The sequence below is a fragment of the Rissa tridactyla genome, chromosome 4 (genome assembly GCF_028500815.1).
Source record: "Rissa tridactyla isolate bRisTri1 chromosome 4, bRisTri1.patW.cur.20221130, whole genome shotgun sequence".
Lineage (NCBI taxonomy): Eukaryota > Metazoa > Chordata > Aves > Charadriiformes > Laridae > Rissa > Rissa tridactyla.
Window position 1 is genome coordinate 20,250,960 of NC_071469.1, and position 25,556 is coordinate 20,276,515.

The window sequence follows — 25,556 nt, forward strand, 5'->3', positions numbered from 1 at the left end:
TTAGAGCCATTGTTCATCTAAAAATCCACGTAACATAAGCAATGTACCTTGCTCCAGTCTCATCCTTGCAGCAGACATTTCTGATGGGATGGTTTGCAGCCATTTCCCCCCACTAGTGCTCCCCAGGGGGGGCAAGTTTTTCTGGGAAGGCGCTTCAGCCAGATGACATGTTCCCATTCCTTAGCAAGGACAAATTCATTGTTTTCAAATTCATCAGAAGTAGTTTGCTTTCTCCTAAGTAACTTGGTATGTGCAGCTACTTTGAATCTATTGCATTGAAGGGCACCAGATTGATAGCCCAGACTTTCATTTTTCACAATGCTAGCATTGTACCAAGGCAGTTCCCCCACCCCAGCAACACTAAGAGACACCAGCTAATAGGAAATTATTGATCCTACCACCTAACTCAGCTGTGCAGTGCCATTTACTCAAAGTCCTACTATCCTCTGTGTCTACAACCCATACAGTACAGGCAACCATGGTAGGAAGCTCCTTCTCAATGATCTGTCTGTTAAATTGCTTCCAACTTGGTTTATCAAAATCTCTGTCAGTAGAGTAAACTACATCCAGTTTGATATAGCCATTGGCATACCCTGCTAAGCCTGCCACCCATGAATCTTGATTATATTGGAACAATTCATGAGGTGAACCTCTGACTCATTACAACCAGCTAGAAGCCACTAAATTCGTTTCACATCCCCAAAGACACATCAAATCCAACAACTGATTTGCAGTGGCTTCAAAGCAGCTGAAGTAAAAGACTCTATTTCATTATAAGCTGCCTAAGCCCATGCATTTCCATCTCCGGCCACACAGCCTTTACTTTGAGCTGCACAAATAGATTAAGGTCATTGTCAAAACAATAGGACAATGTCACCCTGGATGAGCTGAACAGTGACAGCAAGTAAGCAGTAGCTGCATGGGAGAGCAGACAGCAGCAAGTTACTAAAGGAGAAAGCAAACTATCTTTCAGAGGTGAAAATGCCTGATTTCTTTATGCTAAAAACCCCAGCGGTCTGGGACGCTAACCAAATGGACAGCATTAAAACTACCTCTGTCTGCTGCAGTGGAACAGAACAGCACACTGCAGAAGCCAGCCAGCACAGCTCTGAGTGGTCACCATTATTGCTGCATATTAAAACATGCCAATCAGAGCTAATGCCTTATAAAAGGAATCCATCTGGTTTTCTGTATTTGTTTTTGCGCCAAAATAGAAAATCATTGGCCAGAGCAGATTATAACAAGGAGAACTGCAACTGCCTAGGACCCTTGCTCTGTGCTTGGGTTACTATCTCCTATGTGACATTTTTGAGGGAAAATCCTGGCCCTTGCGCATCTGAGGATTCTGCTGCGACAGACACACGTATCTCACAACTTAGCAACAAATGGCTACAGAAAAACACAACAGCAACAAAACAAACCCCACTATTAGGCGGCCAAAGCACGAAGAAGTATAGAAGCAAGATCTGCTTTGATGCAGCCACCGTCAATTATCAGTTTCATCCCCTCTATATGCCTGGTATGCGCATACAAATAAAGCGTTTGTGATCATGATGCCTTCCTGAAATTCAGCAACAGCAAGACTTTAGAGTGCACAGAGAGATTTCCACCCAGGCTTGGGCATCAGAAAGATGCAGCCAGCAGCTGTGATGCTATAAACCTCTCTTCTTGTTGAACCCTGCTGCTGTCTGTCACGCCCCATGCAGCCATCACAACCACTACACATTCCTCCGTGTCCAGTTTTATCCCTTCATTGCACTATACCTACAGCAGAGGGCGAGCGAAGAGTGACTTCTTCACAACATCAAATTGAAACACTGGAGAAAACATTGGCTCACTTAAGATGGCCAATAAACAAAAGGTGTATTTTTTTCTGCACTTAATGCTTAGTAAATCCCAAACACATTAGTGTCATGGTAAATTCTTCTCATGGCCCTTGCACCAAATAATGAATCTAGTTATTTCACAGCTAGATATTGTGTCCAGAAAGTAGAAATGCTTTACGTGGATATACCCATACATGTGTGCATCATCTGTTATATTTCCTACAGCAGATAGACAAGAAAGTAACTCAAGAAGTAACAGAAACGTGAGGTCTGCTCTGTCATAGGAAAATAAAAAAAAATTGGTGGTATACCATGTTTGCAAGTGTGTGTGGGAATCCCTGCATGGTAAAGTAGGTTAAGAGATCGTTTGTAGCTATATTACTGAGTGAAGTCCACAGGCATTTCCGTTCGCCGATATAATGAAATCTTAATACCTGTGCAGGGCACAGTAATATACTTTCTTGCATACTAAGCAATATGGCAGAAATCTGCACTGAAAGTTATTTAGACAAGATCCAGTGAACACAAGTGTTACTGATGACCGGGATCTCAACCAATCATGCCCTCTGGGACTAGGAGTCACACTCAGACGCAGTCAAAGCCATTAGCAACAGTTAGCAAGGTGGGAAAAATGAGAAAACAAGAATTGAAATAGGAAAAATATATCCTGTTTTTCAACAGAGAAAGCAGCTGAATTTCACAAAGGCACATCACTCTGAAGCAATGATGTATATATTTCTTTTGGGAGAGGTCAGGGGTTGGGAGGGACATGACCGGACTGGCAGGACGACCCGAACTGTCTGGGAAACTCAGCAAGCCACAAAGAGTGAGAGTACAAACAAGTCTCCCAGTCTGCAGAGCTGGTGATGGGAGTGCTGGGGAAAAGGGAACAAACCTGCTGCTGCTGGGAAGCCTGTTGGAAAGAGATGAGAGACAGCAGCTTAGTTTGGAGGTAAAGAATGTGGAGGGGGACCCTGGAAGTTGTGAAAGGCCTGTAAGGGACAGAGGGAGATTCTGATGGAAGATTTCATCCCTCTCTGCAGAAAGAGAAACAAAAAAATACTTGTACCGAAGAACCACAGCCACAAGCCTGATACCAAATTAGCTCAGCACACAGCTCCGTTAATTCTGCCCAAGTATTTTCTGTTTGATGACAGACTGAATTGCTGCTCACTGAACCAGGGTTATCTCCCCCATGCATTACCAGCCTGGCAATCAGAAGGGAACCTGGCAAACAGGACCAAGAACAAGGACAAAGTAATCTTCTCTCTGAGACCTGCTGCCAAGCAACAGAGCTGCCTGCCTGCCAGCAGCAGCACTTTCAACAGGGACTTGGTACAAGAGCTTCTCTTCCCTGCAGGTAAGCATGTGTCACCTCAGGGGCAGCCCATCTGCTAACTTCACCACATGATGGACACGGAGGCGGATGCAGGAGGGGAACAGCAGGAGTTAAGAAAATAGCCCTTTGGCTTGTCCCTGGCATCAGTGCTCAGTGATGCACTCCCAAGTGCTGGCAACTTCAAGATACAAGGTGCCGGGTGGTCTGATAACATGCTCTCCCTACCCTGCTGCTCCAAGCATCCATCCCAGATTGTAAATAAGACTTAGCACTAAGTTCCCAAGGAAACCGTAGCTCCTTGGTACTGCTGACTGAGATTTTCCAGTTCATGCAAAGAGGGCAGAACAAGTTAGGTCAGACTCTGTAAGAGACCTGATGAAGCACAACCAATTGACAGGATTGCTCCCAGGACCCCTGAAAAGCTGACAATGCAATGGCTTGGCCATTGTGCTCCAGGCTCACTACTATCTGTGTCATAAGATTTCATTGTTGCCCACCAACCCCCAAAAGTGGTTTATTCAAACACAGCTGTGTGATCTTCTAGTGGTGTTTTCCTTTGCTGCTGCACCACAAACCCCAGGAAAACATCAGGAGAGAGCGCAGTAGGGTGAAAAAGCCAGAGAGCTGCATGCACATAGTAAACCACGGGTGAAATTTCACACAGGAGCTCACTGGTATCTGCTTTCTGGGCTTAGGGATTTTCCATGCTGATGTTAGAGTGATTCACAAGAGGTTGCCAGAGTCCTCACACCAGGTGAAGGCCCAAACTGCTCCTCAGTACTTAGGAAACTTGCTGCTTCCCCAACAGTTGACACCTGAGCACCAACTAAATTTCTTGCCAGACTGGGTTATATATTCAAGGATATTGTGCTAAAGAGCAGGAAGTTTCCTTCTAACACTCATAACATTTTCAGTTCCTTTCCCACTTTTTTCCACAGCCTCTGGCTTCTTCTTCAGCTTGTGGAAAAAAAGGAATCATGTATGTGTTCCCCCAAATCAGGTAGTCTAGGGAAGCACCCTACCTCAAAGTTGGTATCTCAAATACTTATTTAATCCTTTCCACAGTAGTTGTGTTAGAGACACCTCATCAACACTGGGTTTGCATGCAAAAACAACTTGCCTTGAATATCCTCCCCTCTGCCAAACCCCACTGCCAACTCTTTAAAAAGCAGCATTCTTCCTAGCCACCCACAACATGTAGCGTAAGTTGAGAATTTTGCAAAAGACTGTTTTTAGCTTGGAAATGATACTGAATTTAAATTGCAGTTCTAAGTGGTTGTGGAACATTTTAGCAGCTGCTTTCTGCTGCCCCTACCCTAATTTCCCACTTCTCCCTTCCCATTTCCCCTCATCTCAGTCCACTGGGGTGTTTTGGGCTCTTTGCTGAATATTCAGCTCAGATAGAAGAAACAATTAATTTTTTAATCAAGCATTCAAACCACTGCAGGTAGGTTCATTCGACAGCTTCAATAACCAAGCACTCTTGTGACAAAAGCCACCGACGCATGAAACTCACATATGCTGTGCAAAAACTGAAGTACTAATGCAACACAATCACCAGGGACTCTCCACAGAAGACTACTAACTATACTGTGCAGGTAAACTTAGTATTAATAACTTTAGTGCACCACAAAAGATAGTAAATTGGGGAGAAAAAGGTGGGTGGTACAGAAAATTTCCCAGAAGCCCAAGTTCGGTACCTGTTTTCCATATGCATGAGTGAGTTGCAGGCATTGCTGTCCTGCATCAAAGTACTCTCTCTTCCACTTATTCTCTGGATCTTCGGATAAGCGAGGTCATCTCCTGCGGTTAGCCAAGGGGTACAAAAGCTAAAGGTGCCCAAGAGGTAGCAACTATGCAGAACCACTTGGATGAATAAGCAATCTGGTGCTGAGCCCTGACTGCACAGAAACACCAGAGCAAAGTTCACTTTTCTGGAGGTCTAAATCTTTCTGCAAAGCATGAAGAAACAAAGGTGTTCTCACTTGACAAAAATCTGAAAGGTAATCTGTAGGTAAAATCAACTTAAAAATTTTTTGAGTAAATACTACTTTCCCCTTCCATAAGGCCTCCCACTGAATTTTGTTATGCTGATTTCCCTAAACAGACAAAATTTCTGTAATACTCAGCCCCTAACTGCACCAGAAAATGAACCCATTTAAGTTTCCCTCATAAATTAAAACTTTTCTGCTTGTCCACAGCACCTCACCATTCTCAGAGTTGCTCAGGCCACAGACTGTAGGTTCTCCTAGATGGGAAACTTCTTCATCAAAAGCTACTGCAGCATTTCATGTGAATTCCTGGTTTTTTACAGCTCAGGTAGTAAGGACTGAACATTTAGTCCAAGTAAGTTAACAGGATAGACTATTAAATAACAATTGACAAACTATTTACACTATTTTTCACCGTATTACTACCATGGTTGAAATTTTAATGAAAGATTTTCTCCACTTAGGGTAAAAGTGGAGAAATTTTCCATTTTATAGGAATATTCTGGTGCCAACCTGTATCTCCCATTCTTCATTTATGATAAAATAGAAATTACAGTTGGACAGTTAATGAGCCACTTGTATATGCCACACAAAGGAGAGATGCTGCAGTGCCAAACATTTTAGTGTCTGAGTCTGTTGAAAAAAATAATTTCATAATTCACACATGTTTTTGTTTTTTTTAAAAAAATCTACACTAAAAGTGAGACCCGACGTTGAAATTTGTATCTGCAATAGTCTGTCTGAAAGATACAAGGCATCTCCCAGCCCAGCCTCCACTAACAGGCATTCAGCACAGGAATTGTATCCAGCTTGTGTTGGAATGATACATTTCCTCCTCCCACTTTCTTTTCTTGACAAGATTAGTTTTCCCTGGGATGAAGGGAAAAGAGAAACATGTGGCAGTGATGCATGCAGTCCTGGTTTGGTGATAAGCGGAGACCGCAAACCCACCACGCTGAATCCTGCCAAACATCTGCTCATGTGAACTAGATTACGGGACTTGGTTGAGTTGTTTATTTAAATTATACAAGGGAGCTGAATTTACATCTTCGAACCCTACTTTGCTTCCTGTATTTCAAATTGTTTACACTACTTTATTTGGCTATAAGATTCCATTTAGAGGGAAAAGAAAGCACCCCAACTTCTGCCAGTATTCACATGCAGTCTAATGTAGAAAAAAACAGACACCCAAGAATCTCAGGAAGAATTTGTAACACATACAGCACTTGAAAAGATGAACTTCTATAAAGGTCAGATTCTACCAGTGAATGGATAAAACCTGTCCTACCTTGTGGATCAACTTACCATTAAGAATGCCGTTACTTGTCTTAATGAGACACCCCTAACATTTGATACTGAGTGAAAAGACATTAAGACGCTGATCCTTTTTGAGTTCAATCTAGTCATTAATAGAACTTGGGGGAAGAATGGTACATACAAGCACAAACAAATGCTACTTAACACAAGACCAACAGGTTTGAAGCTCTAAGCAGCCTTCATAAAGAATGCTCCACTTTCAGCAAACAGTGATTAGACACTTGTTACTCCTCTGCCAAAAGAAGGCACGCTCTCACTTATGTCCTTTATGGAAAACAACATTTTGAGATTGGATTTCTGGGTCCAAAATCCCAGCCTCAGGCCACTTCAGGAAAAACAAACAAACAAGCAAGCTTCCTCCTGCAAAAACAACAAAGACTATTATCACTTAGGTAAGCATCAAACCCACTTAAAAGCACAAAGAAATGAGGAAGTCAAGTTTATTCTATGGGGGATCCTGCACTTCAAACACAGGCAGAACGTGGCCGTGAAAATGAAAATACAACTTTTCTAAAATATTGAACAAATTAGAATTCAAATTTTTGTTTCAGAAATCCAAGTTGTGCTGATAGTCCTTTCACTTTACGACACCAAAAAAAAAAATAAAAATCAATAAACCAAACAATTTCCATCGATATTACCCGGACTTCTCCATTTCAAATAGGACCAGGAAAGGTTATACAAAGGACAAGGAAAAGAAGACCGCACTGGCATCACTGTAGAATTTAGAGAAAGTTTGGCTATGAACAACAATTAAACTGGGTTACAGGATTTAAATCTGGTGCCCTGAGACTACGTGGATTCCTAATTCAGCTACAGCCTTGCACAGAGAGTGTAGCAGAATCACAAGGTGATACTGTTTACCTACTTTTCATGAAGAGCAATCTAATCATCACACGGTTTACTAATATGATCATACTGCAGGTCCTGAGCTCTTAATTGTATTACTGTGTACATGCCTGAGCTTTTTGTGCCATGGAACACTTGTGAGACCTCACCATTTCATCATCACTATTGTCCTACGATGCAGCTTAAATTGTTCCCTGCTCAGCATTCTGCAAACCACCCAGCATTGCTATTCTGCCACCAAGTATGTTTAGCTCAAGCTCAACTTCTCAGATGTTTCACTGCTGCTGTTTTCTGTGTGTAAAGGTGTTGATGTAAGGAAAAGGTGCTTCAGTTGTCCTTTCCATAACACAGACGTTTCTTACACGTGTGGCTGCATGTTAAGAGGGAAGGACACAGCCTCCCAGCTCTTAAACTTGTGTCCATCTTAGCATTGGGATCTATCCTGGGTTTAAGCATTGTATACTTATAACCAATGGGATTGTCTATGTGCATGCTTCCATTCATACTTGTACGCTTCATCCTCGTTACCATGCCTGCAGATGATAATATCTATTGTTAGCAATTTGTTGTTGTTAATTCTATTATTGTCTGCTTTGCACCATTTTATTTTCCTGTAATTAGCTCTCTGCTAATATTTCCACCTCCTTATGCCATAGAGCATCCTTTCTTAGACATTTGCCATTTTAGCAGAAGCACACGTGCTCCTGGCATTTGTTTACTATAGCTCCAGGCTCCCTCCTCCCAAACCTGGCTACTTCCTATCCAGCTACACATATGCAAACTCATAATTTCCACTGGTCTACAGACCAGTCTTGTCAATGTGGGGCAAAAGTTCAGACAGACACAAAATCTCACCAAATCTTCCTGCTCACCAGTTAGCAGGCGTCATCAGATATGGGTAGTAAAGCCACAAACTTGGTGGGGTAGGCTGGTACAGTTGCCCAGTACAATCTTGCAAAGCAGCGTGCGCTGCTTTTAAAGCTGCCTGCCAAGGGAAGAATGCAAATGTCCAGCCTCTGCTGATGGCACGACTAAGTTGGCAGCATTTCAACTGGAAAAAATCCCTATTCACTTCTCATTCCTGTTCTTCCTGCAAGCGTATTCCACCCCACCTACCAGATGGCCCCCTTTGTGCTGAACTTGTGCTCCCATCTCGTGCTGAGACAAGGTGTCTTACATTTGCTCCCCATCACAAACTGCAGAGAGGACAGTCTCTCCAGTCCTCAACAAAGCAGAGTTGAAAAGTCCACCTTTCCAGCTTGTTTGTCAGCACAGCCTCCTCTTCCCCCTCCTACAGAGCACACAGTTCTTTACACCACCTCCCACAACAATAAAACAGAAAGGCTTTAGCAGTTCTCGGCAATCACATTAACTCTGATGAATTGTCTGGCAGTGGCACCTGCTGCTAAGGCTACAGATGTACAAGATGAACTAAAAGGCATTTCTCCATAAAGCAGATGATATCGCTGCAGATATGTCACTGTACAAATATGTATTTTTCCTACCATCTGACCAATGATTTTTGCTTTCACATAGGCATCAATAAAATAGCTTTGGGGAATAAACAACTCCAAATAAACTTTGCAGAAATCCTAGTAATGAAACAGAGAATATAAGGAAGAATTTTCTTAAGCTTCACTGAGAGAAGCTGTTCTTCATTTTGAGTGGAAATTTGCTGTATTATAACATCATTAAATACAGCTCCAGGAAAAAAGAAAACAAACAACCTGACATGTATTTCACAATAATAACCTGAGTATTATTACAACTGAGCTGTGCTCTGTGGCTACCAACCCTTTCAAATGGAAACACATATACATTCAAATTATTAGTTCAATATCAGGAAGGGAAATTCCATTGCAGCAAAGCAGATCAAAAGTTCAGAAGGAATTAGTGTGCACCAAGTAAGACATCCTGCAGAAAAATCTCCCATTCTGGTTGGGACTTCAGAAATAACTACAGTAGAACAGCCACTAGAATATTCATTATAAGGTATATGCAACACCCAATATATATTGCAAACCCTAAGGTCATATTTGTCATTAGGAAAATATAGCAAAGGTTCTTGAGACAATACCTAGAAAGACATTAACAAAGTTTTGAGGAGAATTTGGCAAGCATACAATTTTTTGACTTGAAATAATTATTTGCAACCATTACTCTAGGCCAAGTACAACCGCCCTACAATGCAGCCGACCCTCAAGGACTCTTGCCTCCTACAGCTTTGTTCCAGACTTGTAAAGGTATTTTAAGCTTCCTAATAAAAGAGGTAGGTACCACAATACCTTTCCAAATCTAAACACTGGTCTTTTTCTCACTGGTCAATGCATTGTGCTCTAGAACATGACAACACTTTTCCATACTGGTGTACGCCTTACTGGGTACAAAATGGCTTGCATTTCGTCAGTCTAAGGACTTCTCATGCGGACATTATCCTGCCCTATTTCCATTTTATTATCAATCTGCACATTGCCTGACAGGAATATTCTCTCTAACAATGTGCTCCAGCAGGCTGATCCATCAGACTGTATTCTGTAACAAGCTGAACATGACCAGAGGTGCCTATCTCCCCTTATGGCCTTTCCGGGCCTTGTGTTCTTTTACCAGACAGCCTCTGCCATTGTACTCAATCCTCTTCTGTCAACACTTTGAATTGTTTGCCCCACAGGTAAAATTCATAACTTACTCTTGTCAACACAGTACTTTTAGAGTTGGCAGAGGAAAGCTTATAGGCAGAAAAACACCAAGAGTCTGCTGCTTGCATGCCACCTCCTGGCATATCAATACCACATAGTCATGTCCTCGCAACCCATAATCCTAACAGAATGGCAGCACGTCAGCTACAGAAATTATTTTAGGATCATTCATAGTACCATCCTGCTAAAGACAGAGCAATTTTGAGAGAGGGAAAAATTGACACATAGCATTTATGCAGTTTTTATCTGACCTTGCTCACATACCTCTTGGCTATTTACAATTCCTCCCATAAGCCATGCCAAGCTTCGTACTGAAAAATGTCCCTCATGATGGGGCTTCCTAAGTTATCCTTAAGAGCAAAGACTTGATACCTCATACACAGTTCTGGCTGGAAATAATCTAGGAAGCACATGCTCTGAAATTCTCAGTGAAGACATGAGAATGCCCGATGGCTGGAACTGAATTTTTGCTGCCTCTTCCCACTCCATTCCAGCTGTCCCACTGCACTTCTCAGATTGAAGGGGGAGTGCTGACAGAATACTTCTCAGATGGGAGCAGAAGTCATCCCGGTCAGGGCTCTTCTCAGATCCTGACACGCAAAAGGCTATTTTAAATGTGCTGATTATCAGGCATGCGGATGCCTCCACAGGCTGTACACTGCAGACTGGAGAAAAGAGAAAACCCTCCTTCAATAAGTTTTGGACCCAGCTCCCCCTTCAAATTCTGACAGACACCACTTGCAGGTGCCAAGAGTATAAGAACAGTGCACAAACATAGCAATAGCCTCCATGGTATACAATCCCAGCCTCCAGGAACACGTGTCTCAGGAAATTCCCGACCTGGAACTGGTATATTTATGTTTAAATGCTTTTGACAGATCTGCTGGCATAATATTGTCTAATTGCATTTGGCACCCAACACATCTAACAGCAATAAGTTCCTTGGGTTAACTAAACATGGTGTGAAAAAGTCCTTCCCAGTTTTGCATTTGCAACCTGACAATTCAAGTGATTGTCCTATAGCTGAATAACTATATAGGTTATATGAGAATAACCTATCATTCCTGATTCATGTCTCCATGTTGTTTACGACTGCCCAAAGACTACACATCCACCCAATCCCTTCCCTCTGCCCAGCTTCTATTATCTATAAAAGCATCGCATCAGCCCTAGTTGAAGGAACAGATTCCGCGACACTGAGCGCATTGTCTGCTGCAGAGGATTAAGGACATTAGTTTCCAATTCAAAGCATATAATCATGCAGAATTGTAGAATCACAGAATTAGGATAGACTTGAAAAGACCACACGGATAACAGCAGAACAGGTCATATCTATGTCACCCAAGACAGACATTTACTTAATCTATTAACAAACCTGAATCTTCTAATCTGTGATTGAAGCCTATTACTTCTTCCCTATGCCTACAAAGAAGAGGCCTTCCCCTCCTCTTTCCAGCAGCCATTTACACATTTGCAAAATACTGTTAAATCTCTTCTTTGCCAAAGAACTCCAATTCATGCAATCTTCCCTTTAGATTTTATTTTGACCTTGATCACTCTCACTACACTTGTATCAAATTGTCCAGTTGATCCACATCTTTCAACTGCAGCTCCCAAAATCTGAACTATATCCCAGCTGAGACTGTACTAAGTGCCAAAGAGATGGATCATTTGTCACAGTTTGGGCTGGGTTGGCCAATGACAAGATGACAGATGCTCTCCCCCTCCTCTTGCTCCAAGGAGAGGAAGAAGAGAGATAAAGAGATTTATGAGTTTAGAAAAAACTAAACTATTTTAATGAAATCTTAATAATAAAATAAAAAGGAAAATATTGAAATAGATACTATATATACATACAAAACCGTACCAAGTTCCCAGGAAGATGTCACCGGCAGGCACTGGGGAAGTTGCAGACAGGATGGATGGGAACTGGATTCCGGAACACACTGACCGGGATCAAAAGCAGACAGGGTCTCCCTCAGACGTCAGTCATGGAAGAAAGAGAGCCACTGAAGAACCAGCCATTGGAAAAGAAACTGACCCTTTGCTCCCTCAGCTTTTACAGTGAGCACATCAGCTGGGATGGCACACCTTATTGGTCAGTTTGGGTCACCTGACCTGTCCGCCCCTCCCCACAGGTGCAACGCCTCCACGGGGTAAACACCCCAGTCCGCTGAACCTGGTTGCCATGGCAACGAGTCTCACCCAGGGCCTCTCACTGAGCTGAAAGCTGGCTCTGCTCCACCCCAAACCAGGACAGGCCACCCCTTATTCCATACCATTTGCATCATGCTCAGATCTCTAATACTTCTTATCCATCAAATATATATATATACAGATATATATATACACACACACAGATCGGTCATTTATGATTTATCTTTATACTCAAAAGTTTGTTCATTCCATTTAGTTCATAATTGCAGAATTTCATCTATTATAGCAGACTCAGGATTGAGTATTCTAACCCAGCGTTAAATTTCCTTGAGGTACACACTGATTTTCTCCATTCTCCAGCATCACCCACCAAGCACATCCAGGTCCTTGAGCAAAAACAGTCCCACAAATGAGTTTGCCTTTGCCTGAGGCAGGAAAAACCCAAACAGTTTCCCCAAACATAGTCCTTTCATGCACCACAGGGACTTTATCCCCTTCTACAGTATGTAAAAGGTCTGACTGAGCAAGACCAGCTCAACTGATGGATCCCCTGGTGTTAACTAACCAGGTAGTTTGTGCTACATGCTTGTCCCAATTTTTAAAGCTTCCACAACCCATTGCTTTCAGGGTGGTTTTTAATAGTCCATTGTATCCCTCAATTTTCCCAGAAGCTGGTGCATAATAGGGAATATGATATACCTACTCAATGCCATGTTCTTCGTCCCAGGATGGTATTCCAGGCAGTGGCATGGGGCACAGCCTAGGTTTTCAACCATCCAGTGCTTTCTTCCACCATTGGAGGCACGTAACATTTACCCTGGCAGGTTTGAGGGAGTGTGATACAATCAATTTGCCAAGCCTCCCCATACTTATATTGTAACCATCATCCCCTATACCACAAAGGTTTTATCCATTTAGGTTGCTTGATTTCGATGCACGTTTCACAGTCGTGGATAACCTGCACAATAGTGTCCACAGTTAAATCCACCCCTCAGTCACAGGCCCATTTATATGTTGCATCTCTTCCTTGATGACCTGAAGTGTCATGGGCCCACCAAGCTAAAAATAGTTCACCTTTCTGTTCCCAGTTCAAATCTGTCTGGAAAATCTTAGCAGCCTGATCCATTTGCTGATTGTTTCGATGTACCTCAGTGGCCCAATTCATGGGTACGCGGGCATCTACATGGCGCACTTTTACGACTAGTTTCCCCAGCCAGTCAGCAATACCTTGCCATAATTCAGCAGCCCACATGGGTTTATCTTTGTGCTGCCAGTTGCTCTGCTTCCACTGCTTCAACCACAGCAGAACATCTGTCACCATCCGTGAGTCAGCACAGAGATGGAGCATTGGACACTTCCCGTTCAGCAACATCTAAGGCCAGCTGGATGGCTTTTATTTCTGTAAATTGAGCCAATTCACCTCGTCGTTCAGCAGTTTCTGTGACTCGTCATGTAGGACTCCATACCACAGCTTTCCACCTTCGATGTTTTCCTACAATACGACAAGACCCAGCAGTAAACAGAGCATACTGTTTCTCATTATCTGAGAGTTCATTATACGGTGTGGCTTCCTCAGTACATGTCACCACCTCCTCTGGTGGCATTACAGAGTCTTTGCCTTCGGGCCAGTTTGTGATCACCTCTATGATTCCTGGACGATTTGGGTTTCCTATTCGAGTTCACTGTGTGATTAAGGTAACCCACTTACTCCAGGTAGCATCGGTGGCATGATTTATCCTTGAACATCCAGCCCAGTACTGGTAATCGGGGTGCCAGCAGGAGCTGTGCTTCGGTACCGATGATTTTGGAAGCAGCTCTAACTCCTTCATACACTGCCAAGATTTCTTTCTCAGTTGGGGTATAGTTGGCCTTGGAGCCTTTATATCCCCAACTCCAGAATCCTAGGAGTTGACCTTGAGTTGCCCTGGTGACCAGGAAGCAGAAAAGGAGATCAGCTTGTTCTCCATTCCCTCACAACAAAGACCAGCACAAGCCAGATAGCATGGGAGAGAGTTCTTTTGATGAAGGAAAGGGTCCTTCTAAAACAGATCCAGGAGAGGGTCCTTCTTGGGCAGCGTTGATGCAGGAGGAGGACTCAGATGCACAGATAATTGTTAAATCCTTCTCTATGAAGGATTTGCGAAATATGAGGAAGGACGTTACTTGTCAAGAAGAGGAGACGCTTATCTCCTGGTTGCTCCGATGATGGGACAATGGTCTCATGGGTGATATGTACTGGTTTTGCATTGCAAGATGGCTTTGCCTTTTGAAGCAACACAGCATTCCTGACTTAAATTCTCAATAACCCCCAGATCTTCTCTTATAGGCCTATTTGTACTTATACAGTTGATAATTTCTCAAGTGAAAGATATTGCATTTATCCATTTTTTTCAGGCTGTTTTTCCAATTTGTCAACATTATTTTAGCTACCAAATGCATCTTCTCTATTTCCCACCCCCTGAGAAAATCAGATCAGGACTGAACACTACTTGTAACAAAGTACAGTAGGATGCAAAAACTTTCAGATTCTAAAAGAGTACTTTTTAAATTGAGCTATGATCAGGGTCTGAACTAGCTTCAAAATAGTTCCTGCTTAGTATCACAGGTGCAGCTCATCTCTAATGAGGTTTCACAGGATAATTAAATCCTGACAGCTTGGGCAAACATCCAGATCTTCGGTTATTCACCTTAGCTGACAAATCCGGCAGATAGTTTGAAGTGTTGTAATTCCTAACAAAAAGGGTGCATAATATCTGGGGCCACTGACCGAATATTTGAGATACCTCTCATTGCTTTATCCACAGTAGGCAAAAATGGCATTAGATAAAGTGCTGCAGTTAGAAAGGACTTTCTCATGTTCTTGTTATTTTAGGCAGCTCTGCCATTGGTACAATGACACCAACAGTTTTGCCATGTCACTTCTTTAAAATACCCATTCAACTATTTATTGTGCAGTGCTGATGACTAACCTAATGTCCTGCAACATATTTCTAACTCTTACTGAACCTCCCAAAAGGGGAACATACAGTGAGGCCAGCACATAGGACACGGGTAGGCAGAATTACAGCATCTATTCTTGTCCTCGAACTTTATACAACTCATGGAATATCCTTTAAACTATCCGCAGTCCATATTCACCTCTGTAAAATGGCATTAGTGAGAAGAACACAAAACTCCTGTTTCAGAAGTGGGATGGCCCTCCCAGTCGTGGTGCACTGGCAGTTAATTTGGCAGCTCTGAAGGGGTAAAGATGGCATTAGCGCTTACATTCGTGATAAATACATTTTATTCCCATAACACCTCTGTTGTGAAATCGTATTCATTATACAGATCGGGAAACTGAAAAGCAAGAAAATTAGGTGACTCAATTCCCTCAGCAAGGCTGAAACAGAATCCAGGTCCTGCACCCAAGCCCAGCGCCTTACACACTAAGATGTCCCGAGTAAAATAAAACAACACAGATTTAAAAATTCCTGGTGTTTGCTAATCATCCTATAACTGTACCTAACACCTCAATAACTTAGGTTACAGCATGGAACTGCTTTGACTTCTGCGATTTTACTCCTCATCTTACAGCAATATGCTTCTGACTTTACAAAGCTGTTTTTCCATGTTAGATTTCCCCGATTCACTTTGGCTATCTGTTACGGATCAGCCTCACAATGTGGGAGCTGCATGATAAAACAGTATCCTCTACTCTGAATATCAGCAACGTTCAGGGCCGTAAGCTGTGCCAGTGCACTAGAAGAGAAAAAAAATGAGGCACAAATAGCTTCGGCAGTTGGTTTGCTAAAGTAAGATCACTGGTACACAGCGCCACGCTAAGCTATCGAGCTCTTTTAACACAAGGCCACCCAGCAGTACCTGGGGACAGCACAGCTGTAGGTGCCCGTGTTACGTGTAAAGTGCCAGCAAAGCAAAAGGCTGGTGCTTGCAGCCGTACCAGGCACGTAGGAGTAGCACAGAGCACGTTAGCACAAGGAGATGCACTGTGAGTGTCAGACAAGCACGTGCGGCTGCATCCCAGGGCCTAGAAAGAAAACGGATGAATGCACTGTCCCTGGCTGCGAGGTCGCCATGTGTGGATTTGCATAGTTTCGCCCTGGGCACTAATGGAACAGACAATCTGCACATGAGGCTGGTGAAGGTATTTCTAGCAACATGAAATCTAGCAACTCCCTCTGGAAGGAAGATCATACAGTTATTCAACTCACAGGGCATGCCAAAAACTGCAGGAACATAAATTTCTCAAAGTCGTACTAGCAATGGCCTGGAGGATATATATTTGAAATCTCTCAGGGACACAAAAAAACGCCAAAAACAAAAAAACACCAAACAAAAAGAGTTTTGTTTACTGCTTTCAAAGGTAATATTGGTCACAAAAACTCTGGTAGCATCCTAGCAACACTTTCAACAAAAAGTCCTGACTGTAAGTACAAAATTCACTCTTTCATGAAATTGTGCCACTTTTTAAACCACTGAGAATAATCATCTCAATTCTGTCAAAGCGGGATTTAAACCTGCATAGATCTCATGCCGCAACACTGACAGAGTTTGAAGCTTTACAGAGATCTGTGAGTTAAGCATCCATGTTTTAGGTACCATTTTTAAAAAGCACTTATTGCAGGAGGGCTTCGAAAGACTGCTAACTATTTACGTATCTAAATTCCCAGGAATTTCCAGGACAGAAAATTTCTAGAAAAAAAACCCTGCCATGCAAATATCGAGGACAAACACTCACAAAACAGTGTTCAGGTGGGAACGAGCAGCACACCCTTCCAATCACAATATATCATCCCAGGTCTCTGGAAGCTTGTAAGGTGTGAAGATACAAGTCTCTGTGAAGCTGAATTCGCACAGAACAGACACTTTTTAAAATACATCTTTGGTTTAGTGGGAAATTTTGCATGGTTCAGTAGATTTTTAATTATTCACACTCAAATAACTACACTCCTACTGGAAATCAAAATGTTAATGTACGATACCTTGCTGAGAATGTACAAGCAACACAGGTCCCTCCCAGAGTATCAGCGGTGCTGGGCTCGGACTCATCTCAGCTAGCTGCTCCCCTCCTCTCTCTGTCTGCTGAGCTCTCGCAGTTGGTCTCGCACAGCCCGAGAGCTGAGCCCTGATTCATGATTTCAGGCTCCAGCCATGGAATGCAGGCATTGAAAACCCAGAACTATTTTTACCCCTGAGCAGCCGCAGCATTTCTGCCCCATAAAGACTTCTAAAGCTAATGCCTTACCCTAAACACACACACACCCTGAACCTAACCAGCTAAGATGCACGGTTCCCTGGCATTTAGTGCGGTTTTTAAACTGCGCAGTTGCTATCAACAGGACAAAGCAGCTCAGCCCCTGGCATTATTGTCAGCCCTCAGAAGTCAGACATTTGATCCCAGTTGTCAAAATTAGAAATTCCTCAGAAATGCTTTGCTCCAGGAGATAAGATTAGCTCAAAGCAATGTCTATATGGTTTGTCTTGTACACCACCAACCTCAGCCTGCATTTAATAAATACGTAATAACAACTTCTGCTGAGAGACTGCAGACACAAATAAAAATCTCTACATGTCGAACGAGATCACTATATGTTTTAAGGATAACCACAAGGCCAAGGCAACCCAAAAAGAATTCACAAAACAGACAATGGCTTTTTATATAGAGCACCCAGAAATACGGAATTGTCTTTAATAAATAATTAGCAACAAATCAGAGCTAGACACCTGAACTAACTTTTCAAGATTATACAGAGAATACTGACCACTAGAAACTTTTACAGATGTGCTGTCTTGAACCTACAGGATTCTACAAGTATACTTCAGAAATAAAAAATGCAATCTAGTCTTACTGTGGAGGAATAAATAACAATTAAAAAAAACTAATTGGACTTTTGCATAATCAACTATAATCAACACAATATACAAACACTTGGGCAGAGAACATTCCACAAGCAAGTGCCTAGCTGGACACGCATAAGGGGTCTAACTACCTAGGAACCAGCAGAGTCACTGACGTAACTTGCTCATATGTTGCTTTAGACAATGAAAAATAACTGCAGGCATTTCTCAGAAATATGTGATTAAAACACAAGAGGCACGATACAAAACTGACAGAAACACCGACAACCGTCAATTAGTAGTTCTTAACCTGTAGAAGCACGTGGAGGTTTAGGTAAGAATTAACAGCTCAATAGTATCACATCTTATATTAAAAAATGGTCTCTGCCATCTAGAGTTTTCAGGATGATGAAAGAAATAGCGTGCAAAGGGTGAGACTGCCAAGTTCATAGGAAGACAGTTACAATCACCATTAAGTAGCAGATGTCACAACCTATCAAGCTTCCCAGCGGGTTTTAGGGGCAGCAACCACTATAAAATCCCTTCAACGAGCAGCTGCAATGGAACCTATCGTACACATGTATACCTAGAGTAACCTTAACACTACATGTAACTTAAAGACAAATTCTTGATCAGATATACCCAAAGCTGTGGCAACTGGCATTCTGGAGATACTCCACTTACAAAAAAGTAACAGAATAATTACAGGAATAGTTCTCAGATCACTCACAACTGAGTACCTCTAGCATCATGCAGCCTGATTCTGCATCTCTGAAGAATCTGTCCCTTTTAAGCAAGACCTTGTGCTGGGAAACTATTCTTTGCTGCTTCATACTCACGGAGTGTATATTAAGAAAGTGTAGGGGGAGCGCAAGGAAAACAGCAATGAAGGAGCCCCTTTGGGGAATGAGAAAGCTACAATTGGAGTGTATAGAAGAACATGAAACACACCTTAAGTGGGCCAGATCTGACATCAATGACCTAAAGCTCAGAAAAGGTGTTAAACAAATAAAGGAGCAATACAAGCTTGTAATGTCTGGAAGGCTGAGCCACTTTAGCCTAGTGCTGTGGGAAATAAAGCAGAAGAAATGCTGTTGCTGTGAAATCGTGTCTCTGTGAGAGATTATTCTCAGTGAACAGCCTTCTGCTATTTCTGCAATGAGCTGACTGTCCAGAAGTCCCTTTCATTTGCAGTGAGACACCAGAAACCCCATCAGCTACAAAAAGTCAAGAGAGTGTAAGTCTAGCTAACAAAGATTCTATGAAAGTAGCTTCACAGTTTCTATCACTTTTCACCTGAGAATTAGGAAGTACATGTTTCCTACCAGCTAAATTATTACCAGTTCAAGAACAGACAGTGCCTCAAATTATTTGCTCTGACAAATACAAGAAAGTATAAAAGACTGGTATAAAACCCATTCCTTTCCAGCGGAATATTTAAGGTTCTCCTTACATATTACCAAATAGAATTTAAAGGAGAGAAAAACAAAACAACTCTACACCAATGCAAACCTAAGGCTGTCTCATAATACCTTCTGCTTGTAATACCTTATTCAGCAAGCTTCAAACTTTTTGAAAACCAGACCGTGAGGTGAAGAGCCAAATATGAATTTTTAACCGGGCTCCCTTGGAGACTGCTGACAACAGACAGGAAATTATTCATCATTCTCAAAGAAACACAGAATCACAGAATGGTTGAGGTTGGAAGGGAGCTTAAAGATCCTCTAGTTCCAACACCCCTGCCATGGGCAGGGACACCTCCCACTAAACCAGGTTGCTCAAAGCCCCATCCAGCCTGGCCTTGAACCTTCTCCCAGCTGAACTCACTGGTTCATACAGGGATGCTGAGGGATGGTCAGAGGAGTGTCTAAAACTGGCAGTAGCAATATGACGCCATCTGAGAGGGCCTCAACACTTGCTGATTTGTTCCTAAATGAAGAATTTAAAATATTTATTTACACACTTGCTTTCAAAAGCCAATCTATTCCCCTCTGTCCTTGATTTTATGCCATATGGAAGTGGCTTGGGATCAATGGTCAAAAAGAAAATTAAAAAAAAAAACTCAAAAAACCTACACAAAGCGCACAAACAGATTTTAGGTATCAAAAGAAATCACCAAAAGTAATGTAGCAGTCACCACGACAATTACCAAAGAGGCTTTAATATATAACAAAGGAGGAAGAACAGGAAACAAATGAAAAAGTATCAATTTATGGTGTCAGATTCCAACAAGTTTTAAAGTTTTTGTTCTCCCAGAAAATCCACACTACTCATCTCACTTTTGACAATTAGCACCACAAGAGGCATCTTTTAAGACATTTTCAGGTATAATGGAGAAATCCTAACTCACTTTTTCATAAATCCTATATGCTTATAGGAGAAGACAGATAATGAAACTATCGATCATTGCTGTTAAACAGTCCATGCAACTGAAGACCAAAAGAAAAAAAGAATTTGAAAGCAATTCATCAATTTTATAGTTTCAATTTTCAGGGAGGATAATGAATTATTATAAATAGCAGTGACAATGCAGAAACCCAGAGGCATCTCCAGGTTTTTCTGTTACTTTTCAAGAAGTACAGCCAGGCTGTGGATCCTGCTTAAACGGAAAGTGAGGGGAATGACCTGACAGCTGATATAATTGCTGCCACTTTCTAGCACAGCTCTGGGGAGATTGCACAGGAAGGAGGGTAAAGGCAGAGGTGTATTTCTAGCTTAGATCCCAAGCTAACTGCCTGATAAACCTTTTGCACTTGCATGTAGGAACCAAGCACAAAAAGACATCCACAGCATGCATTTCTTTTCCCTTCTTCAGCAGCCTCAAGTGCTAGCAATCATAGTTACCATCATTACCCATCCAAAATGCACCTGCTTGAGAGAGACAAACACCTGTACAGCTACCAGGAGCCAGGTTTGCAATCACAGTGCAGGACAGTTGCTACCTGCAGGCTTAATTTGTGTTCATCTCATTGCAACGTTATGCCCAGCGCCATAAGAAGTCTCACCCACTTCACAGGGGCGAGATGTTTAAAGAATCAACCCCACTTGGGAGGCAGAGGCTAAGAACTGATCCACCTGCACTGATGCAAATCCAGACTGCAAACAAGGAAAAGCTCAAGTTGTAATGTCTGCACTTACTCCTGTTTCAAAGAGGAAAACTGGAAGTAGTATCTCTCAGCCTCTCCTTAGGGCTTGCGTTGATGCAGTCACATTGCTCGATGGCTTCTAAGTACAGTCAAGACACTCAAGAATTATCACAATATGTCTTATTTCTTTTACCATTTCCTACAGCATTGGCTCTGAGCTACTGCTGAAAAAGGATACTCTGCTAACATTGCTCTGACTTAGAACTGCCTTTCTTCATGAAATCAAAACCTTACAACACAGCTATTTAATATATAAATTATCTGAATGTATTGCCAAAAAGAGGTGCAACTACTGAAACTGAATGTGCCTGTAATATTAAGGGCACTCATTTTTTGTGTACAAAAGAACTGCTCAACAATGAAATCTGAGGGCATGCGTGTGGTGCTGTTGCATATGTTAGCAGAAAAGCTAAATTCTATTCACAACAGAAACACCAAATTCCCTGCAACAATACATTGTCAAATTAGCAACAGATAATGCCAACATTTTAAATTCAGTACCAAAACCCACCTCCCATGTGTTTACCTTTAATTTTGGCTGCTCGTACAGTTATATGTTACTTGTCAAGTAATGTAAAATGCATCAAATTGGAATTTTTTTTCCAGAAATTCTTGTAGATACTATCCCTAAATTCTTCCTTAGATCACAGCTTGGTTTTTCCCCTCTTAATTTCTTCCCTTACCTCCTCTCTTTATTTCACTCTCCTACACCAAGACCTAAAATGTCAGCCACCTCTGTAAAAATATATATACAAATAAGTAATGTCATAGCAGCTACTCAAAAAAAATAATAATCTCCTGTGTTGCTACATTCATGTAACTCCTCCAAGTCCGGTTCCTTAGAACACAAACTGGGAGGAAATGGAGGACCAAATATAACCATAACAAGACAGTAACATAAATGTTCAGCATTTTAACTTTTCTAAATGGAATCACACGTGCAGCGTTCAACAGAAAACAAACCAAAAAAAATACCCTTCTTCCTTGGGTAATTCAATTTTGAACACCGCATGTAAAAAATGCTATTTAGCTTGTATGACTTTTAGCAGGTGCCTTCCTTACCATAAAGTCTCCTTTTATAAGCAGCAGTGGCTACGCTGAAACATTTTTCAGCACTTCAAGGCTTTCCAGAGTGGAAGACTAAGAAAGAGACACATTTTTTTGTATTTGTGAGAAGCAGCCATTGATTCAGTGTAGTATTTCCATACTTCAACTGTTTCCCAGTTAAATCCAGTAGAGTATTTCGTATTTACCCAGGGCTGCCACACATCTGGGAGTCCTAACCACATCCAGCGTGCGCAGCCACTACAGTAGCATGCAGTTAGCCCAGTTTTTCGGAGTAGGCTAGAAGACTGAGGACAGCTGTTACTGTTTTACCTCAAAGTTGCTGCTTTTTTGTGGCTTATCAGCTATGCTTCCAAAACAGGACAGCTAATGCTCTCAGTTCTGAACAAAGGGCACCAGGACGGTAGGTGGTACAAGAGACTCTTATCTGGGAAAGCTGAATGGTTTATGAACAGCATAGACATAGGGATCAATAACTGAAATTGTGATCAAAGGAGACAGCTGAGCCTTGATTAATTACAGTGGGACATCTTTTATCTGATGGATCAAATCTGGGAAGAGTATCTCTCCAAGGGGATAGGCTGGATCCCACCAGTTTCTCAGCAGCACACAATGTAACATTTACTACCCAAGAAAAAAATCTGAGATGTATCTGACATTCACAGCAGGAGTCTGCAGAAGTCTCATCACCTGGAGGTGGGATTCAAGACAGATCCAACAGCGGTCAGTTTAGGTGATCAGATGGGCAGCTGCTACCTGAAGACACCAGGTCCCTGGAAAGGGGCAGCTAGTGGGAGAGGCAGATAATGGAAGGAGTACCTAAAGGTTAACGTCACTGGATACACACCACGCAGTTACAGGGCACGACAGCCTTATCTAGATATACACTGTAGCTACCGGCACAACAGCAGCTTAAACACTATTTATTCTGACATGTATGTATGTACACACTTTTGTCTTCCGAGTGTTTACCACCTGCATCAGAGTGTTCTTAGGAGAAAATTTCTGAAAGTGCTTATGTCACAATTATTTGCCGCTGGTTTTTCCCCCCCTGAATTTCACTCATTCTCAAAGATTGTTTGTTCTCTCTAGGTGTATCAGATGATTTACTAAAACATAACACCTCTCCCTGTAAATCTTGCCTCACATATGTCTATACGCCACCAAAGCTACCGAAACACAATCACTAAGGTGTTAGTAGTAAACACTATTACTAACATAGGGATTCCAAAAGCATTACGTACCTAGCTTACTTATAAGCTTTGGAAAAGCTACTAACAGGCAATAAAATACACGTTCAATTTCTTTAGCTTGTGTGGTCATACACCTTCTCTGCAAAAAATACGTAATTTTCACAGGAGTGCACAAAATAATTTATTATGACTATTATTATTATTTCTTCATAAAAGTAATCTACACAGAAAGCTATGGATTCAGAAAAGCACATCAGCATAAACTTAACTAAGCAACCGAATAGCCCCATCTCATACACAACCCTGCAAAACAAGAAGTGAGAATCAGGGGGTTCTCTACTGCTGTCCGATGAGGCAAGCCAAGTCTATGCTGCATTTTTTCCTGAACTGAGACACCGAAAGATAAAAAGCAGGCTATTTCCTGCTCCTCCAGACCAAATTGCTCTCTTTAGTATGAGATAAACAACCAACCTCTACCGAGTATTAGGAGTCCACTATTTCTGGGGTGTCCTGCATACTCAGCGACATGCTCTCTACAGTTACAAAGATCGCAATGCCACCTTAGGTTCTGTGCAGTCCTTGGTCTCAGGAGAAATTAATCATTCACCTCCTTTTACTTCAGAATACACAAAAATGAAAAGAAAGTAATATTTCTGCAGGCCAGCAGAAGAACTTCCAAACATGCATGTTTCTCCCTCCACTTACAAAGCCCGTTAGGGATCAGTGAAAACAAGCCAACGAATGTTCAGACCCTGTTCTGGAGAAATAAGAAACAGAATTGACAATTAATGAAAGCTAGAGCCATCCAATGTTAAAGTTTCTGCTACTGAGCCAAGTTTCTGCTACAAACTGAAATCAGAGCTACATGGAGGCACTTTCCCACTGTGTGGTTCATAAGTGAACAGTATTAGTCATTTTACCATTTGGAATAAAATACTTCTGTGCATTTTCTCAACTACTATTGTTCTATCATTATCACAGAGGCTGATATTTAAATTTTCCTTGAGTTCCCTGGCATCTAACAAAGATCTGTCAAATGTAACTTCTGTCCCTGCTTCCCACTTCAGCTTTAACCCATGCATGCTTGATTCCTTTTAAATACTAGTTTTTACTAAAAGTAGTAATTTGCATCAAAGATGCATCATTGTGCTCAGTCTTCAAGCACTGTAGATTGGCACAGCTCCAGCCACTTCCGCAGAATGCCATGGATTCATCCCTGCTGAGGAGTCAGCCTGTGTATTTAAAGGCTATGAAGATTGTTAGGCTCATGCAGTTTGCATCACATCAGCAATCGGACTTAGCAATCCACAGCCATACACTGGATCAAGTGTTTCTTGAGAGAGTTAGATATATAAAAAGGTGAGAACAAATGAGCATGGCAGCAACGCCAAGGCGGTGAGTAAAGAATGTGAGTGGATTTCATAAACACTGCCTACCTTTTCCTCTGGCACAGATAAAGACTTGCTGTCAAGATTTTCTATTAAACCTTTACAACACTAAGATCTGGATGTGCTGGAAACAACCCAATGCAGTGCACTGGAAAATTGTTAAGCCATAATCATTTTAGCTAAGAACATTGTATATATGACAGCTCCACCATTTTCATTACAGCTTTGGCAAACATGGAAAGCTTTTTACTCCCCATTTAACAGCTATTTTTGTCAAGGCCAGCGTGGCTATTAATACTACAGTATTAGAGGCTGTGGCTGCATTTTAATCAGAACTAGTCTCTCCTTTTTCATTTTAGGCAGAAGAAAAGCGTTGTGACCTACCAGTTTCTCTGGCCGCTGCTGCTGTGAGTGTGCAGAGGGCACACATCTGCAACCACAGGGGCAGTACAAGAAAAAGGCAATTCTACTGCTGGTATTTAATTCACAGACTTTCTCTCAAGGCAACAGAGTATCTAACCAGGTAACTGAGCCTGGAGAAACCAAAAGGCAGAAAATACAACAATCCTTGACTAATGCGCTACATCTGTTGCAAAAAAGACCAGGCATTTAAGTGGAACCCCGGGGGATGCTGGAGTCCCTGTTGCTGTCTGTCTGTAACTTCCTACCTGCGACTGGTCACTTTTTCTTCTCTCCTCCCAGTTGCAGGCAGTGACACTGGAAGAAACAGATGCAGTCAGTCTGTTAG

The 25,556-nt window shown here is 42.0% G+C and overlaps 1 protein-coding gene across 22 annotated transcripts in view; it reads right to left on the bottom strand.

The window, feature by feature from the left end:
• Positions 1 to 25,556, bottom strand: part of TSPAN4 (tetraspanin 4) — a 460,958-nt gene that overhangs the window by 230,905 nt on the left and 204,497 nt on the right. The window contains exon 4 of one of the 22 annotated variants that reach the window (XM_054198979.1): positions 25,477 to 25,525. The exons of 19 other annotated variants lie outside the window; for them this stretch is intronic. Coding sequence is in view for 1 of the 3 variants with exons in the window: in XM_054198960.1 (XP_054054935.1) it covers positions 17,161 to 17,227 (67 nt within the window). In the remaining 2 variants the exon portion in view is untranslated. Of the gene's footprint in view, positions 1 to 11,875; positions 12,214 to 17,160; positions 21,617 to 25,476; positions 25,526 to 25,556 lie in introns of those variants that run through there. 2 more of the 22 variants (XM_054198960.1, XM_054198983.1) reach the window with 2 other exon arrangements.